Raw genomic sequence first — 19,702 nt, 5'->3', positions numbered from 1 at the left:
GTCTTTTGGTTTACAGTTTGTTACTATTTAAAAGTCAGTTTTAGATTATTATGCAAAATTAAAAAGTATTTATAGAATAAAATACCCCAGTGGAGTGTGCAATATTTTATTGTTTGGTGTGTCATGTCTGTCCATTAACTTGCTGTTCCAATCAAATAAAAAAAAAATTAATCTAATCTATTTTCTGGGAGGAATTATCAGAGCCTGGAATAATTTAGATAATTATCTTTTTTCAAAATTGCGTATTGCACTTTTTATGCTTTAGAAATATTAGATCTACAGAATACAGACCTACAATCAGCCTGGCATAATGGGAAAGATAAAGCTGTAGACCTGTGTCAATAGCAAGGTGCACATATGGCCTGAAACAAATGTGAAATTACTGCTCTGGCCATTTTTGCCTTCTTCTCCTAGATAAGAGTCATACAAAGTTGATGCAGCCAGCTCAAGTGATGACCTGAGTGATTAAGTCACAGTGATGCAAATAATTCATGCATAAACAAGAATGTTTCACAGCAAATAGTTTATTCCAACTTTTTTATAGAAAAGTAAATAAACATATAAAACAGCAGTAGATGGCCAGAAAGCCACAGGGTTAAAAATATGACATTAATAATAACTTATTTAGTCTGATGAAAAAAAAATGCCCTAAAATAGGCTTCAGTTCAGAGGTAAATTATTAAGTAAAACAGTTTAAAAGTTTGTAGCTTTTTTTTTTAAGTCTATAACCCTCAACTTCATAATGGCCAAACCTTAGTAGTTGATCTTTACCATAACTCTTCAACAAGCTCTAGTATACCATAATCATAACAAATATGTGGAAACATAAGCTAGTGTGGAAGATAGAGCTCATTTTCATAAGTAGGAAAACGCACACACACAAATATAGTAAAATTCTGACTTAAAATGTGCTATCATCTTTTCATATTCTTTTCAGTTAGTGTTTCTTCAATATTACCGTATGGCCATTTACTAAATCTGCTGTAGATCATTCCAAAAACTATTCAGGTAAGGTCATATTTTTCTTTTCTCATTTAATTTATAACCATTTTATATAAAATTCAACTGCTTGGAGAAGGCTCAGACTTATAATAGTTTAAGTCAAGTGAACCAGCAAATCGATCTAAACTTTGTCAATATCAATGCCTGTTAAAACACGCAATGTAAATGCAGATAAGTGAAAAAACTGAGCAAATGTAAAGCATTTTGTTGTGTAATACTGATAGCACCTTGACTTTAAGTGTTTGCCAATAGCTGATATCAACCTATACCAAGGCAGACACTGAAATATAATTTATTTCCTTTAAACACAGTGTATGGTTAAAAATTATAATGAAAAACCTGTGAATATGTTTTCTAACTGTTATTTATCATTTAAAGCAACTACAGAACAACTTTGAAAAAATGTACATGGTGTTTTAGGGTTAACAGTTCAAACTACCTGTTCTTAACACAGGGTTCACAGTCAGTTACCAGACCTTTAATATTCAGATTTTTTTGTATCTCCAAAACAATTGCTGTAGTGTCTATTTTTGAGATTTCTCCCCCTTCTTCTCTCTCTAGGTTCCTCCTCTGCTCTGTTGCATGCAGCTGATTGTTGATTGTTGGTGCGTCTTTAAATTACAGATCCAAGCGAACGTCTTTCCACATTTATTGCAGCTAAACGGCTTTTCTCCGGTATGAACACGCTGGTGTTTTTTCAAATTTCCTGCTTCGGAAAAACGCTTCCCACAAGTATCACATTTAAAAGGCCTTTCTCCTGTATGCACTCTTTGGTGAATTTCCAAATTTGACCAAGCAGGGAAAAGTTTACCACAAATTTTGCAAATGTATTTTTTTCCTATTTTATATTTTTGTGAGGTCGAAGTTTGAAATGTATGATTTAACGATGTGCTAGTAGATGGTGCTGAGGTAGAAGAGGAGTTCAGTGTAGCATTGGGAGTATTTGAGTGGTTTTGTTGAGGTGTTCTAGTGTTGAGAAGCAAGTGCGGGTTTCTTAACATTGTAGGAGTCCATTGGGAATGAACTGACTGGATTCGTATTGAAGACAATGGGGAAGCTGTGGGCAGAGCTGCAGAAAGAAAAAAAAGAAGTCAAATTATTATCTTAAATATGGAAATGTGGGTAGAGCAGTCTTGTCCATGTTTTTCTAATACATTGCTGTGGCGCATTACCCTAAATCAAATCCATGCATCCATGCCTCTCCCCTGTTCCAGCACTGAGAAATTATTAATTATATATTTAAATGAAAAGATGAACATATCAGGTTTATCATTTTTCACTGTAAAATAAGGGTCTAAATTAGCGTATAGACTACTTGAATGCGTACTGTATGTTTTTTTCTGAATGAGGGCCCAGTTGCTTATCTCCATGGAAGTGTTATTGCTTTGTCTGGAATGTTCCACAGTATGGCATAAAACACATCCATTTTGCATTTATTAAATTACAGGTTTTATTAAATTACAGGTGTTTTTATTGACCTCATTCTTAATGTGATTGTTCTTTCTTCCCCACAGTTCTGTAACTGTTTGCTTGCTTGTCTCTGTGTACATAGATAGCAAGTGGCTGACCCTCCACCATTACACATGCATAGTGCACTTCAAGTAAATGGTAAACGTCTTGCCTTGCAAAGCACTGGGTTGTGGCTGGTTTGGGGCACTTGTTTCATTGAACCTCTCTCCATTCACTCTGCTTCTCTCATTTTCCACAGTAACCATGTTCTTCTCCCTCTCTGTGGAGGCATTTCCAGTGAACAACCCACCAGGGTGTGCTGTTAATCCTTTGTCTGGGGCCCAACTTGTGAAAAATGGCTCCAGTTCAAAAAAGGCTAAATCAGAGCCAGTGGCAGAGTGTGATGAGGCGGGAATCTTCACATTACTTTGCTGAAAAAACAACAAAAAAATGTTGATAAATGATTTTGGTAATTCATTGTTCCTATAGGAATAGTCATACACTGCAGGCGACGGCACCTTCTACAGCACCTGACAGTATTTGTGGCACCTGCCAGATATGCCAGACCTTTTGTGGCACCTAGCTGTCAGTACTGATCTAGGCTGGGAAGCACTAGTGTACCACCAGTTTCAGTTAAATTAATTCATGTGTGTATTTCAATGCATAATTTACTATTTTGGAGTGTCCTGGGCAACCTCTGAAGCAGTTTAGAAAGCAAAACAATAATCATTCCTAAATATGAAGGAATCAGATAGAGGGGTGCTTTACTAGATCAGAAATAGTAGCAGGAGGAAGGTAAACTAGATTGGAAATGTCAGCTAGAGTAGCACAGAGGGTTAGACATATCTGGCAGGTTCCACATCAAGTGCCACAAGTGTACTCAATTACATGTACAAGTATTGTTGCCAAAAGTGTACTTAAGTAATAGTAAAAAGTATGCATGAAAAATACTACAGTTAGTTACAAGTTACTCTTTAACAGAATTTTAGAAACATTTTAGGTTATGGTTTTAAACAAAAAATGATCAATGTTTAAGTGTGAGTGTAAGTGGGTTTACTGAGGATCTAACATCTAAATGTAAAATAAAATTTTGTTATTTTAAACTTCAGTCTGCCTATCTTCTGAGCTCTGGCCATCCAGAGTAGCCTATTCAGCACAGTTATGTGTGTTTGTCAGTATAGAAGGTACAGAAATAGCTGTGGATTGTGCAGTTGGGAACAATACTCAGTAATGTCAATGCTTTAAAATGTAACTAATTGCAATTACATGTGTAGAATTATACTCAATAACAGGTTGAAAAATTAGCTAAAAAATATATATATATATATATATATATATATATACACACACACACACACACACACCCAAAGATCCACTCAATTGCAGTAATGTGAGTATTTCTAATTAGTTACTTTCCACCACTTATGTTTATGTTGAAGAGGAGGTTATAGACCTGTGTGGTTTCTTTTACCAACTATATATTCAGAAAAAGCTAAATTTAAGAAAGTAATACAAATAATCTGCAATTGTGTCACAATTTTTTCTTATCACTTCTCTGTACAAAGAACAGATAGAATTTATCAAAATGAAACACACAAAACAACACATTTTCATTTTAAATTTTTAATTATGAAATTGCAGTTTATATATTACAAAATTGTGACACAATCCAGTCCTATTACATGATATCTAGGTTTATTACCTTTTGAACATACATTACACAGTATAATCATACAAAACATTATACAGTTGAGTTGAAGAAATAAAACTTATAAAATATATACTTTGTAAATATAGCTTGGTTTAAGGTTCAATTCTATCTTCTCTGATATTTGAGTGTGTTGATTTTGTTTTTGTTTGTTTTTTTTAGCTGTTGAATATGGCTGTTCTATTATAGAGAAATCATGATCACTATAAATTAAAGTCATGATCACATTTTGTACAGGTAAAGTTAACTAGTGGAAGAAGACAAATACCAAATAGTAACTGTATGTAAGATTTTGATTTTAAATTCCAAAAACATTACCTAACTGTGTAAACTTGTTGAAATCGAACATAGCTTTTAGTGATAACAACTGTAATGGTGATTTATTCTTAATTACAAAAATGACAGCCAAGTTGTTTGTTATAATTTGTTGTTTTAGTTCTCAAGATAATTATCCAATCAGAAAGCAAAATGAGCTTCAGAGGTGTCTCAGTGTCATCTGAATTTTCACTACCTAAATCCCAGTCCCTGCAGCCAGTGCCTTTGTGTGCTGTCCATATACTGAGAAAAAACTTGTGTGTGTCCTCTATATGCAGGTTTAGGCACTGGCAACACAGGTTCAGTTGTGACTGCAGTACCTTTTTAAAACTGTAAGAGTGCAGGATACATACAGTTTCTTTAAAGAAAGGCCAACACATGAACAGTTTGTTAGCTGAGGCTGAAACATGTGCAGACAAGAACACATTCATTTTCTACAAAATTACAAATCCCATTGTTCCTGATTTCCCAGTCCACTTTTTAAAACTATTTCTGAATTCATATCAAATAGCCGGAAGGTAAGCAAACATAAATTGTGGAAAGAAATCAAAACAATCATGGAGGAATGGATAGATTTATACTTAAACAGAATCTTTTTTTTGTGCTTTGTGCACAACAGGAAAGATGTCTGTACTTTTCTCTAGGTCTTTCCCTCCATATAAAAGAGAGATATCTTTCTGGATTTTCCAGGCAACTATTGTGGCACTTTGCCCAATCAGCTAGAAGTATTCGTCTGCCCATTATTATTTTGAGTGAAGTGTCTTTTTTCGTGTTTCTTCAGGTTACTGGGGTCTGAAAACTTTTCATTGCACACAGAGCACTGGTAGGGCCTCTCTCCTGTGTGAATGTTCTTATGAATCTTCATGTTCCAGATCTGAGAAAACAACTTTCCACAAATGTTACATGCGAATGGCTTCTCTCCTGTATGTGTCCGGAGATGGGACTCTAAATTAGCTGGAGAACTAAACCTTTTACCACAAAAATCACATGCGCAATTCTTTTTACGCTCAGTTTTGTCCCTTCTTTTCTTAAAACTAGTCACCAAATCCAAGTTTGGATCTAGGAATTCAGCTGGGAGCTGTCCAGTTAAAATAGCACCAGAAACTTGGATATTGGAAAATAGATTTGCACTGGTGTTGTAAGATGCTATTTGTGAAGAAGGACCAGGGAGATTTGGGTCTTGGGAGAAATTTGTTAAATTATCATTAGTCCAAAGAGATGTGGAGCTGAAGCTAACCTCAGATAAACCCTGGTTGGATTCGTGAACCTGATTGGCTGAAATCTGTGAAGCTGCGGCAAATGGGAGCTCAGCTTTGAAGTCATCTGTGCTGGACTCAACAAGACCTGCAGATAAAAATATGATTTTTAGGTTATCCAGTACAAATTACAAGTAGTCGTAGTAGTAATAGTAATGTATAGATAGTAATAGTATTTATTATTCCTTTTTAAACCTGTAAAAGCACATCCTACATATCCTCCCCCTTTAAAGGCACAATGTGTAACTATCCTGGTAAGGGATCCACTGCACACTTGTTGTCACTGAGACAGTATTAGCTGTTGTCTCCATGGAGATGGACAATACCTGGCGCCACCAATGCAAGTTACAGGTCAGATCTGTGGAGAGGCAACCTGACTCTCAGTAAGAATGCATGTTTTTCAAGGTATTTTTTTGGCAATAAAACACCTTATTGAAGAAATGCAACATAAAGAAGCGTAATGCTCTACTGTGGAACATTTCAGGTATAGCAATGACATCGCCATGGAGTCAATCCGGATGTAGGACACCCTCTCATCAGAAAAGTTACACAGTTCACCTTTAGCAAACTAACTTTATGAGTATTTCTATAGTTTTATGTGGTGGACCTTCTTGTATGATGAGGCTTGGAGTGTTGGGTTTGTCCCTCAGTTCCTCTGGCTCCTCCACTTTGACCAGCACCAAGTCAGGTTCCTCCTCCGACTGAAAAACATAAATTAAATGAAAACAACTTTATATTTCAAAATGTACAGAGACTGTGGTATAGGGCTACATGATTTGAGAATAATAGTAAAACTGTGTCAAATCTTTTAACCAAACATAGTGTGTGTTCACATTTGCTCTGGTTAAGTCCTCGTTTGCTTCCAGTTTTTGTCTTAAGGTAGAATGGGTCCAGTTCAAGTCCTGGTCTAGTCCAGCTTTATTTCATTAACTGTATAAAAAAATGGATTAAGGGAGTATGGCGTCACCCACAATGTTCAACTCCAGTCAAATGAAGCTCACCAAGGCTAGAAGATATACAAGTCAATATGGAGCAGAGTATTAGGAATAGGAAATTTATTTACAGACAAAATAGGATCACCAGGATCATGTAGAGCGGGCTAATACATACATTTTAAGATCAAAAGAGGAGCGTGACAGCAGCAGTTATGGAGAGAGGGGCAACATTTTTTCAATACTTTCTATCTGGAATGCAAAGGCTAGCAGATTAACTATATATTGAGTCTATGGTTTATTTCCAGTTTTAAACCCAGTTTTGAAAATTAACCAAATAGGCTATAATATATATGCTGTAAATAAGCAGCTGAACTACAGGATAAAAATAAAAAATATAATATATATATTTTTTTAAAGTACTTATTATTACTTTCTGTCAATGTCTTATCAAAGTGTTAAGGAGGCCTGTTACTATTACTATCTTGTATTTATTTTACTGTGGTTGCATTAGCTTTTCACCAATACAACAACTAAGAAAACCAACCAAGTCATTTGAATGCCATGCTTTATTTACTTTATTTTAAAAAAGAACAATTTGAATAGGTAAAATGTATAAATACAAAATCTATCACAACCTATATCTTATTTGTGAAACAAATGTCATTTTAACTACAATATATTTCTGGTGAATCAACAACATTAACAACAAAACATTTTCATTTTCTTCATCATGTTTGAAAAGTTTTGTCACTCTCAAACTATGATGATACAAAATAGTTAGTAAGAAGAAGTAAACTCCAAATTTAGAAAATCTTTTGCTACCATTGGAGGTAGAAATTAATATTTTGATGAGGCATTTAAGTGTGCACTACCATGACCGTGCTGCTTAAAGAAACTGTATGTAACCTCTCTAAGCTCTTCCAGTTTTAAAAAGGTACTAAAATTACATATGAACCTGGGTTGCTAATTCGTTAACCTGGAGACACAGGACACATAAGTTTTTCTCATTCTCAGTATATGGACAGGCCATACCTCAAGTGAAAGCTCAGAGCATCCAGATTTCCCTCCCTGAGCTGCAGAGGCTGCACTGGCATTGAGCAATGACTGCCTGCAGGTGCTGGGGTTTAGGTAGTGACCATTCAGATCAGAGGGAGGCATTTTAGGTTTAAACCAACTGGATTTTCACACTGAACCTGGCAAGCAAATGCATACCTCTTTATTAATGACAACTCATTAGAAATAAAATTGTTCTGACTGCTGGAATAGATAAAATTTACAGTATTGTGTAAAAAAAAACGTTTTGCAAGGGTGAGCAACGTGGCAAATCATAATATGCTTTACTTGGGGCCAGATCATGATTTCAATTTCATCCTGATTCATACACAGTTCAGTATCTTCCTAAGCCTTTCATAGGTAAAGTAATCTGCCATTTCTGAAAGTTACGCTTCACTGTAATCGATCCAGCGGTTACTCACTCACAGTCATACAGAGGCTGACCAATCGGATGGGAGTAGGTAGGGAAAAAGTGTGTTTGAGAATTGGACAGAGAAATGGTGAATGAATGAATGAATGAATGAATGAGTGAGTGAGTGAATATGACCAAAATAGGAGTTTATCACAGGCATGAGATCACAATTTCTTTCTGTATCCATCCTATTTTATTTTATTTTATTGACCTTTATTTAACCAGGATAGTCCTGATTCAGTCCTTAAGACATTGGACACATTTTAACTCTCGTCCTGGCAGGCCTCAGGATGACACTTGATCTTGTGGTTCTTAACGTTTCGGATCCAGGCGAACGTTGCTCCGCAGATGTCACAGCTGTACGGCTTCTCCCCTGAATGGACCCTCTGATGTTTCTTTAAGTTTCCAGCCTCTGAAAAACTCTTTCCACAAGTCGCGCACTCAAAAGGTTTCTCTCCTGTGTGAATCCTCTGGTGAATTTCAACTTTCTTTGGACGATTGAACGTTTTGCCGCAAAAACTACACACGAACAGTCTCTGCTTTGGTGGGGGCTGGTTCCATGGTTTCCCACTTTCTGGGAAATTTGTTGCTATGGGATATTCAAGGATGTAGGGAGAGGGTCCGTTCAGATTTGATGAAGTTGTTGAGAAATTGTTTGTAGACAAAGAGTAAGAACAAGTTGGCTTCTCCGCATCAATAACCGAAGTCTTGTTTAAAAGATCCTCAACTAGTGCCATAGGGCTTTTGTTGTTGCACATTAAGTCGAATGGTAAGTCACTGTTAGTTTGAGAAGTTTGAGGAGAGGAGTCACTGACCTCCACTCTCCTGTTGGTGGTGCTCTTTCGTCGCAGGGGTCTCGGTGGGGTCTGGGTCCTGGTCTTGGGGCAGGTCTGGATTTGGCCAATTTTGGGTCCCTCTGCTACACATGGGGCTGGCTCCATGATGTCTGCAACAAAAGATACAAAAAAGTTTGGTCAGTTATTTATTGGTCAGATCTGTGAAGAGGTGACTCACAGTAAGAATTTTCTAAATATCTTTAAGGAATAAAAAGCACTAACTACATAAAAGCAGGATAGATATATTAAGAATATATTAAGAATGACATCTCCATGGAGACAAGCAGGGCGTGAACACCCCACTAGAAAAGTTACATGGTGAACCTTTAAGTAATAGCGGATGCTACATTCAAGTGGTCAGCGATTCTTCTGATATGAGAAGTTAGGATCATAAAGTCAGAATAATCATGTCACTATGGATGGGCAAAAATATCAAAATATTGATATATCGTACTGTTTAATCTGTTGACACATTATTGATATCAGGGGTTGCTGTATCGATATATCGACAAGAGTATTTTTTTGGTATATTTTACTAAATTATTTTGTTACAGAGCTACAGTTTTATTGCTTGTTCAGAGGAAGGAAACTCGTATGCGACACATTTGACGTTTTCACAGTTTTGATAATTAAAATGTTTGTGTTTCATTTTAACTTTGCACAAGAAGTGGTTTAAATTTTTTTTTAATGTCACAGCCACGATTTAGCCGTTATTTTTTATTGAACTGTATCAAATTGATTTGAAATATATCGTATCCAAGCAAAAGTGCACTGTATCGAGGTATTTATCATGGCCTGTGTATCGAGGTATGTATTGTATTCGCAACTTCTTAATGATAAACAGCGCTACATGTCACAAATCAAGAAAATCACTTGGCCTGTTCGTGAACAGTGTAGAAAAGAGATAACCAGTAGGCTAATGTTGTCTTCAGATTGCTGCATCAAAATCGCACCAATTTCAGATTTTTAAACTCAAACGCCCCGCATGAATGCGCAAAAGTGCTGCAGAAACACTGGAACAGCATACACTTTGCATGTAAACCCAACGGCCCTGACGCCACATCTGAACACAGCATTGATGTTGCTACTAGCCTTCTAAACATTAGTTTATTTGTTTACATTGGCTAGTTAACGATACATTGGTAATTAATTAAATAGCTGTAGTGTCAGGTCTTTCTTGAGCAGATCTGTTGCTCTTAAGATATGAATGACTGACAGAAACCCCCTAAATGTAATATGTTTTAGTCAAAGAGCTCAAATATGCAGACTGTTGTGGCCTGGGTTCCTGAGTTGTTTTTCTGACTTGTGCCAGTGTTCATATGCATTTTTTAAAAACTTTTTTTCAACATTTTCCGGAGTTCCCAAGGACCACATGGACACAGCAAATAGCACATGCTCACACTGGCTTTTTGATTAGCTCCAACGCAATTTTAATTTGATTTTCAATATTTAATACTATATGCGTACCAAATGCCATGCCAATCTCCATTTAAGTTTTTGTTTGCCTGGATGCTCCAACGTGTTTAGTTATTACAAAACTGAATATGTTCCTAGAATTCTCATGTAAATACTGAATGCCATATATTTGAACTCACCATTGTCTTCAATCAAATGGACGACTTCTTCTTTTGTTTCTGATTTAGTTTCCTCCTTCACTATTACTGGCTCTGGCTCCACAAACTGCACATCTGGAGACTGATCAAAACAAGTAACAATGAAGACATGTAACATTGTGTTTTAAAATCCATTTCTTTGAGATAATAATTTAACGCATTATATACACTTACTTTACTCTGAGGACATTGCGGCTCTTCTGTGACGCTGGCTGTGAGGGCACGATCTGGCCAGAGCGAGACAGTCTGCTGGTCGAATGCTCCATCTAATAAAAGAAATTCTGTTAATGATTCTCACACCTCATACACCTTTAAACATCGGATTTAAACAGACAGAGCGTGCTTTCACTATCCCACCAACAGCACATGAATGTAAAAAGATCAGGAGGATGGAAATTCTGCCATCTGAACAGCCCAACATACAGGTGACAGCAACATAAATCAATTCATTACTGAGAAAGGGCAAAGGATCATGGTCTATGTAGTTCTTCTGCCTTTTTAGCTGGAAAAAGCTGCATATTTTAAACAAAGTAGCTTGAAATTGAATAAACTGTATTGAAAATCAAATATTAATTGTCACTAAAACTGCTATCAAAACTAGACACTCATTTAAGCAAAAGCATTGTATCGATAAGTATCAATACTAGAGGAAAAGAAATCAGGAAATTTCAAAACAGTTTGACCTTTCTTGAACAGTTTCATCTTGAGTTTTATCAGAACTAATGTAAGACCACATGTTATAATACCCCACAGACGCACCATCTGTGGTCAGAATGTATTATCTGTCCAAGGTGGCATTTATTGATTAACTGATTTTCTATGGAGACTTGCATACATATACTTGCATGTACAGGCAAAATATTAAGGGGTGGGTATAAATTATCTGTGTGGACAAATTGACAGAGACATACTGTGCAATATACATGGAGTGTGCAATATTCCATTGTTTGGCCCTCTGTGATCCCAGTCCTTTGGGACAACAGATGGAAATGAGCCTTTGGCTATAATCTGGGGTCTGTCTGTCTTAATTATTTTGTGTTGAAAATTGCAATCATGTCTAAAAGAGAGCTTTTAAAATTGTCATTTGGGTATCAAAAATTGGTATCGAATAACGCTACCTGGTAGCACATGCTCCATGTATGTACCCTGTGTATTACTCTGTAATACATTATATTGTTCTATTACGTTACAATACACTCCTGACTGCTCAGCCTGAAACCAGAATTGTCCAAGCAAAGCTGCTATAAAACAGAACTAAGAAAGTCAATAAACCAAAGTGTTTAAACAGATGTAAGTTTCGGGGATAGGACACAGTGCCAAAAACTGGGCATGTAGGCCTAATTTTGAATTTAGGGAACCTGATAACCATGTAAAGTCACACATCGGGTAACACGAGCATTTTTTTATGCAACTAAAGAACATCATCTAGCCAATTTATTCAACATTTCCTTAAATAATAATTCATATAAAAGTTGACAATTCTGTCAATAATGATCTAGTTTAATTTAAGAGGTGTGTACAGGTCAAATTATTTAGTTAACTATTGTATTCTCATGGCAGCTCATGTTTTAAATTGTATTGTACATTTTCAATTTTTGAGGGATAATTCTGCTTTCCTGTTATGGTGTCAGTTGCATAAATTGGTTTAGTTTATAGTCTTCACATTTATAGACAGGTCTACTAGCACGTGAGTTAGATGGTACTCGATACAAACTGGGAACATAAGAACTACTCAGCTGAAGTGATCCTTTTTCCTTCTTACCTCCGGAGGATATCTCCCGGAGCCTGTCGTTGCCGCCGCCGCCGCCGATCTGCACCCTCAAGCGGCCGCTGTTGAAGGCGCTCTCCCGCAGCCTCCTCTCCGCGGTTCCCCGGGCCATCTTGAGCTCCAGGAGATGCAGTTTTCTTTTCAGAGCTTTGTTTTCCTTCTGACACTGGGACATCTGTAGACTCACCACGGCATAGTCATCGTCCACCAGTTTGCAGATCTCGGCCACCGCGGCGTTCGCTAGTACCTCCATGATGGATGCTAGCTGGGTTTGAAAGGCTAAACGACTCGACATGGCTTTCTCTTTCTCTTCTTTTTGATAAAACTAATGCTAAAACGTATAATGACTTCTTATAAAAGCGAACATTTAAGCAAAAGCTGTCTAAATGTGCCCTTTGCGACAGTAAACATAAGCAAGCTGCACGCACAATAGTTCGCTTCTGGTTGCTCTGACTAAATCGTCACTTCCGGGGGCGTGTTAAGGATTTACAAAATACGAGGTTGCTGTTCGAGCCTCGGCACAAACACAATAAATAATTGGATTAATAAATTTATATCAGAATATACTTTGGATGGACACAAAATGGTGTAAAAATAATAAAACAGATTTAGACGATTCAGATTGCAAAAGAGCAAAGGTATCACATGCATATTTAGAATAAGACATAGTATAAGAAATAGTTGCATGTATAAATAGAATAAAATACAATTGAAAAATAGTAAATATAAATATCTTGGCTATTGTGGAGTAAGCAGGAGATACAGTGCACAGATGAAATGGTGATTTGAAATGACATAGGGTATACCTTTTATGTGTTGTTGGGGTGTTGTTGTACAGGTATATGGAGTATGGTATGAAGTTAGTCCTGTATCGTTACAACAGAGAAAATTATTATTGCATTTTAGTTATCCAAGTTGCTCTGATTTGAATATGGACATGTCCTAAACTGAACTTGACATTTTCTATAAAGTTCACTTCTCTTTTTGTTCACTAGATGGCAGAAGTCTTGCATTTCATTCATTACACTAAGTTTTTCCACATCCTGTTGGAAAAACTTGTGCCTGCACCCTCCCCCTTTACCCACTCTACCTGCGAGTTCAATTTTACAAATTTTATTTACTTTTACGCACATTTTTAGACATATAATAAACATGTGGATCTTGGATAAACATCGAATATCTTTTGGTTGGGGTTTGATGTTGTTTGGACTTTTCTCCACGTTGCTTTGTGTTTCGGGGGAGACCCACACCTCTTCTCCCTCTGGCTCCGGGTTGATCCAGGACTTACGGGCCGCGCTGGGAGATCTGGCCGGGGTGGGGAGGACCTACCTGGGCGGGCTGTTCGGGGAACAAACGGTGCTCTCTGTTCAAAAGGTAAAACACATGGATATCCACTTGGAAATCAACTTTTAAGTGACATTACAGGAAATCACATTTCTATCATTTCTATCCATTTTTACAAATTGACTATCCAAATTACTTTTATATTTTTATTATAAGGGTTACAAAAAGTGCCCATTATATGATTGTACATTTGACATAGTAGCCTACATGCTCAAAGCTATGCTAAAAACCACTTGAGCATCCCAACTTCCTGGTTTGACTAGTTTGAATTTAAACAGCAAACATTACTTGACCTAATTTGCTCATACAGAGTAGAAAGCTATAGGCCTAGACCTATGTGTGTATATATATATATATATATATATATATATATATATATATATATATATATATATATATATATATATATATATATATATATATATATAATATATACCTTATGTATGGCACTGGACATTTCTAAATTGCATTTCTTTTTCAGGCTTTCTCCAATGTTTTTAAAGTTGTTGCAGAAAATGTGGCCAGTGGACTCAATGTGATTCTTCAGTATATTTCACACTTATTTGAAACAGCTGGAATCAACGGTACTTTCAAAATCATTGTTCTTATAATACAATTTCAACATATTGATAAAAGATCAAACTTTACAACTACATTTTTCTATTGGTGATCATATCTCGGAACATATTAAACTGCTTTTTATCATTCATTTTCAGGGCTGAATGAATCAAAGCATGATTTGTAAAAAGACTAGCTATACAATGTTAATTTCAAGTTTTAATTATGACACATACTAGGACTGCAAGCTGCAAGTCAAATTGTGATCAAGTCAAAATCACAATTTGAATGGATGCAATTAGTAATAGTAATAGTGCCATAATCTCCTTCACAAACAAAATATCCTGTTTTATTCTGCATAAACACAGCTAATCCTGTAGTTGAGATATGTGCGCACACGTTCTAAAATGTGATTCTTGTATTAGTTTGTCAGTTAATTTTTCAGTATGTTTCTCAATTATTCTGGACACATGTAAAATACTTTGAACAGAATCTTATTTAAATATAAATCACAAATAACATCACAATGCTTGTCAGAAAAACACAGCTGTATATTTTTCCCAAACCATGCATCCCTGCCACATACAACTTGTGTCTTTGTCTTACAGTGAAAATACCTGCCCATGTGACCCCATCAGGAGTTGTTTTTGTGGTGCAGTGGATCCTCGTAGCCATCCTCACCTACTGGATAATTTCGCTCACCTTCCAACTTGTTGCCTCTACACTTAAACGGGCTCTCTGGCTTTTCAAAATTAGTGTAGCATTGTTTTTCTTTGTGCTAATTTTAAGAGACTATAGCGTTGGTACAGAGACGATGGCTATTCGATTGACTGTGCTGGTGCTTGTTTGTGTTCTGCTGGGGGTGGGCTCCTCAGGGGGGTCCAGTGCAGCTGATAAAACTGCAGATTTAGAGGAGCAGGTGAGGATTTTGGAAAGGCGGCTGAGAGAAATGGAGAGGTGGAGGAGAATAGATGAGTAAGTTCTGGTTTCCAAATGATATGACGACAATCAATAAGCCTTGAGTTTAATTGAAAAATTAAATGAACGAACCCTATAGGCCTTATGAGAATTTTAAATATGTATGCAAAACTAAACACAATCCCAGCCCTACTTATGTTATGCAGATAATGGACCTAAAATATCATGTTTTTATATTAAATGATCAGTTCAGCATTCATCATTTTCATTTCTTTTTTTTGTTTTTTTGTTTCAAATACCATATAATTGATACCTGCCCCCAAATGGAAAAAAAATCATTAAAATTGAGCCCACATGAGTCATATCTCTGATACAGTTTTAATTACAGTAATTCAAAGTCAAATTTTTTATTGTTTGTCAAATAATAATATAGTTTTGTACTCTTTAGGTAACTTGTCATAATTCCAGTCAGAACAGTTGTTTTACCAACTTAACCAACAACCCCCTCCGAAGTGTTCCCATAGACTCATATGTACTTTAACACCTTTGAACATCTCAGGACTTGTTTTGTAGGAGTATGTTTAGTTTTATTATTACCCAATGCCATTTTCTCTTTACCTATGTTGCTTTTGGAAATGTTACTGGTGTTGATGTAGTTGCTATTTCTTTTATATGCCATCTGCATAGACAGATGGCAACATAATCTGTTTTAAAAATGCTGGAATAACTTAGAAGTGCACTATGTAAGTTTTCTGGTGACGGGGAGGGGGGTAAAATCTTCATGGTGATATTATTGCTAAGCGTAGAATACGCCACAGTATAGTATTTTATCTTGCATTTATTCAGTGACAGGTGTTTAAAAAATACCTGGGAAAAACTGGTGGCTGGTGGTGTCGTGGCATCCCCTGCTTATCGCAATGGAGATAGATATGATTAATGATATACTGTGGAACATTCAAGAAACATTCAAGGTTAAGCAGTGACAACTCCATGGACTCTTTTTCAGAAAATACACATATTGCACCTTCAATATCTACGCCGTATGTGGTGCCTTAAATCTTTTCATGTATCTCCATTAGGTTAAATGTCACTATACTTGAATACTTTTTTGTCTCTGTACTTTTTATGATGCAGTTTTAATGTTTTGTGCTTTCATTGCTTTCCGTCCATTTGTTGTCCAATTTCTAAAAGGCACTTTACTACTTAACTAAATCTTGCAGTATATTAAATGTCTTGTCTTTTTGTATTGTGCCATTTTATTCTTAATTTCCTCAGTCCTTCCAAGTGTTGTTTACACAGAATAATGTTGCAAAACCAAAGGGTAACCAAATGGACATGAGGATATTGTATCTGAAAATGTTTTAAATAATACATATTAAATGCTTTCTTAAAATTGTGCCACATGTCTTGGTTACTTGAAAATTATGTGTGCTGAAAATTTGAGCAAAGACATAGGGCCAGATAGATGAAGTTGTTTTTATGACTTCCTTATAAAGAGTTTTCAATTAAAGTTGCACCAGGTGACCTTCTATTGAGAGTCCCAGCACATGCATGCCTCCAAGATGTAGGTACTTTGCCCGGAATGTTCTTCAGTATGAGATTTAACTTTATCTATATAAATACCTTAAAAAACATGCATTCATACTGAGAGCAAGCTTGCCTCTCCACAGATCTGACCTGACATTGGCCTAGTGCACCTGCCTGTCTTCATTGAGATAGATCAGTTTATTTGTATACTATGGAACATTTCCAGAGAAGCAGATGACAGAAACTCCACCCAAAAAGTTACCTTTAACATACAAATAGCCCAGGAGGTACACAAATTCTGCAGGCCATGACCCCCACTGCACAATGAAGTCATAATTTCAACTTGCAAAACATGAATTAATCATGTTTTGTTGTGTTTATTTTCAGTAGTTTACTGTGTTATTTGGTCGAATTTCTCATACAGTTTTCAATTAAAATTAGGTTAAATATCGTGTCATAACTTTAGCCTGTAGCCCACTTAAAATGAGATGGTTTCTAGTTTGAAGTGTTTAATTAAAAATACCTCATTCAACCTTCCTTGTTGGCCTTGTTCCAAATATAAAATCCTTCACTTATAATGTATGATTCTAATGTATGTGGCCTTTCAGGATCATCCGCTTGCTCAGTAATCAAACTGGGCAGAAAAGGAAGGAAGCCTTGCCCATAGCCCAGAGAAATTTTAAAGTAGAAAATATTTCCAAAAATGTGATGGTGCCCTTACATGACTTTCACTGCTAATATTTAGTTATTGCACAAACAAAAGGGTCATACGAGTACATACATGTTTCTGTAATTACCACTATATTGACTGAAGCCTCACCCAAGTGACAGTGAGCTTTCTAAGGATAACTTGTTTATACTTGATACTCAGACGCTGGGTGAAGGTACTTCATTACTACACTTCACTAAAACTGTTAGGGAATTTTGTTTCTTCTCTTCATATTTCTGAAGTGAATTTAAAAGTAGTGAGTTTTGATTTAAAGGTATTATTTTTTGTTGTGCCGTGCCGTACATGCAGGGGCCATAAAGATAAAATCCTTGGTAAAATAGTTGTAACCAAAATTTTATTCTCAAAAAGAAAAATATTTAGGTGCACTATGCAAGTTTTCTAGTGAGGTGTATACATTTTCTTCTTCTTCTCTCAATGGAGATGTTTTAGCATTGCTTGCAATGTTCCACAGTATGGCATTAAACCTATCTATCTCAATCAAAACAAGCATGCAGATGGTGCCACTAGGCCAAGTTACAAGTCAAATGTGTGGAGAGGTGTCTAAGTAAGAATGCATACAATGGAATATTTCAGGCAAAGAAATACCATTTCCATGGAGACAAGCAAAAGATGGACCCTCACACCAGAAACTAGAAAAGTTAGAGGCACCTTTAAATAGTCCATAGCTTGCTAAGTTTTCTTGAATAAATAGTTTTCCAAATCATATTTTTTTACATCTACGTTTTGATCAATATTTTTTTAAATTAAAACATTCTCTTGTTTACAAATCAGATGCCCTTCCCCATTCAACCTCCTTCATTTAGTTGAACTGGCTCAAAGATAAACCTGGCCTGTATTTAACTGAATCTACATAAAAATGGTGTAAAAAGACACACTACTTCAGAAGTTGTACAGCACATCCTTGTGTTTATTAGAATTGTAAAAGACTAAAAAAAAAGTCAGGTTTGAGGCAGTTGTTTTACATAAAGGCAGTTTGTAGGTGGTTTTGAGAACAGAAGGTTGTTTCCAGTGTTGGGAAGGTTACTTTTAAAATGTAATCCCCTACAGATTACAGATTACACACCCCAAAATGTAGTTTGTAACGTAATCCATTAAATTACTTAAAGTGAGTAACGTAATCTGATTACTTTGGATTACTTGATATTGTCATGTTTTTTTAAACATGAATGTAGCAACCACATCCTGAAAATTCTTGTTTGTTGTCTTCAAATTGTCTGAGCCCAAGTCTCCATGAATAAGCAACTGTTTGCTATAGAGAAACAAAGACCACGATATCTTAATATAAGAGGTTTTGTCTGTTAAAAGACAGTAACAAGATAAGCTTTTCCTTCACCATATTAAAAAATATTATTGATAGAGAAATTATTTTTTATATGAGATCACATTAAATTATGTCAACCTACTGTTAGGTGTCGTGTTGTTTAGACCTGGTTTAGTCCTGGTTTAGTCCTGTTTTACTCCTGATTTTAGACCTGGTTTAGACCAGGTCTAGACCAGGTCTTTAGTTCTGGTTTAGTCGTGGTTTAGTCCTAGTTTAAACCTGGTTCAGTCCTGCTTTAGTCCTGGGTTAGTCCTGGTTTAGTCCTGGTGTTAGTTCTGGTTTAGAGGCGCACAGGAGGAAGCGCGGTTTACGCGAGAAAACACGGTCCACACGCGGCGCACGAGACGGCGGTGTCCGCGCTGTAACTACGGAAGGAGACGTGGTCCGCGGGTTCTCAGGTTGATGACGATGATGAAGGTGTGTGTTTGTGTTTGTGTGTGTTTGTGTGTGTTTGTGTGCACGTCCACTCATGTCGCAGGTCAGTCTAGGACAGTAGTGCAGATATTATGAGTCTATGCAGGTTGTTTTCACCGGTGCCAGTAGCTCTTGTTTCACATTTAAGTTGTAGGCGATTTTATATTTGTTTTTTTTTATATATATATCTCACATCGGGAGAAGAATTTCCAAGACACAAATGCGTTTTTACCAATGCACTGCTGCTTCCACTGTGGGACTGACACCGCCAACGTTAACATGACGTTTACATCGCTCTTATTGCGCGCGTTCTGTTTGGGTTTCCGGCAATGAGTGAAATTACCGAAATAAAAAAATAAATAAATGGGATGTAGCACAAAATGTGAAAACAGGAAAATACCGCCTTGTAATCCACGTATTTCAGCAAAGTAACTGTAATCCAATTACCACTCATTGAAACAGTAACTGTAACGGAATACAGTTACTCATAATTTGTACTCTGATTACGTAACGGCGGTACATGTAATCCGTTACTCCCCAACA

The 19,702-nt window shown here is 36.3% G+C and overlaps 2 protein-coding genes across 3 annotated transcripts; one reads left to right on the top strand and one right to left on the bottom strand.

The window, feature by feature from the left end:
* Nucleotides 1-508: 508 nt before the first annotated feature.
* Nucleotides 509-12,800, bottom strand: si:ch211-89o9.6 (zinc finger protein 35). Of its 2 annotated transcripts, none has more exons than XM_055158245.1 (8): nucleotides 12,342-12,800; nucleotides 10,754-10,845; nucleotides 10,562-10,661; nucleotides 8,946-9,076; nucleotides 6,338-6,431; nucleotides 5,712-5,818; nucleotides 2,624-2,882; nucleotides 509-2,071 (listed from the first exon to the last, which is right to left on the bottom strand). In XM_055158245.1, the coding sequence occupies exons 1-8, from the start codon at nucleotides 12,640-12,642 to the stop codon at nucleotides 1,560-1,562; spliced, it is 1,596 nt and encodes a 531-aa protein (XP_055014220.1). In that variant the 5' UTR covers nucleotides 12,643-12,800; the 3' UTR covers nucleotides 509-1,559. The 2 variants fall into 2 exon arrangements, with proteins under 2 accessions (XP_055014220.1, XP_055014221.1); XM_055158246.1 differs by having other exon boundaries at nucleotides 2,762-2,882.
* A 601-nt stretch (nucleotides 12,801-13,401) lies between these two features.
* LOC110164358 (transmembrane protein 109) lies at nucleotides 13,402-16,565 on the top strand. The gene is made up of 3 exons (XM_020929390.2): nucleotides 13,402-13,721; nucleotides 14,173-14,275; nucleotides 14,858-16,565. The coding sequence occupies exons 1-3, from the start codon at nucleotides 13,500-13,502 to the stop codon at nucleotides 15,226-15,228; spliced, it is 696 nt and encodes a 231-aa protein (XP_020785049.1). The 5' UTR covers nucleotides 13,402-13,499; the 3' UTR covers nucleotides 15,229-16,565.
* Nucleotides 16,566-19,702: the final 3,137 nt, after the last annotated feature.

This window comes from Boleophthalmus pectinirostris, unplaced genomic scaffold (genome assembly GCF_026225935.1).
Source record: "Boleophthalmus pectinirostris isolate CB_2022bp ecotype Guang Dong unplaced genomic scaffold, ASM2622593v1 HiC_scaffold_22, whole genome shotgun sequence".
Taxonomy (NCBI): Eukaryota; Metazoa; Chordata; class Actinopteri; order Gobiiformes; family Gobiidae; genus Boleophthalmus; species Boleophthalmus pectinirostris.
This window is presented reverse-complemented; position numbering and strand designations above follow the sequence as displayed.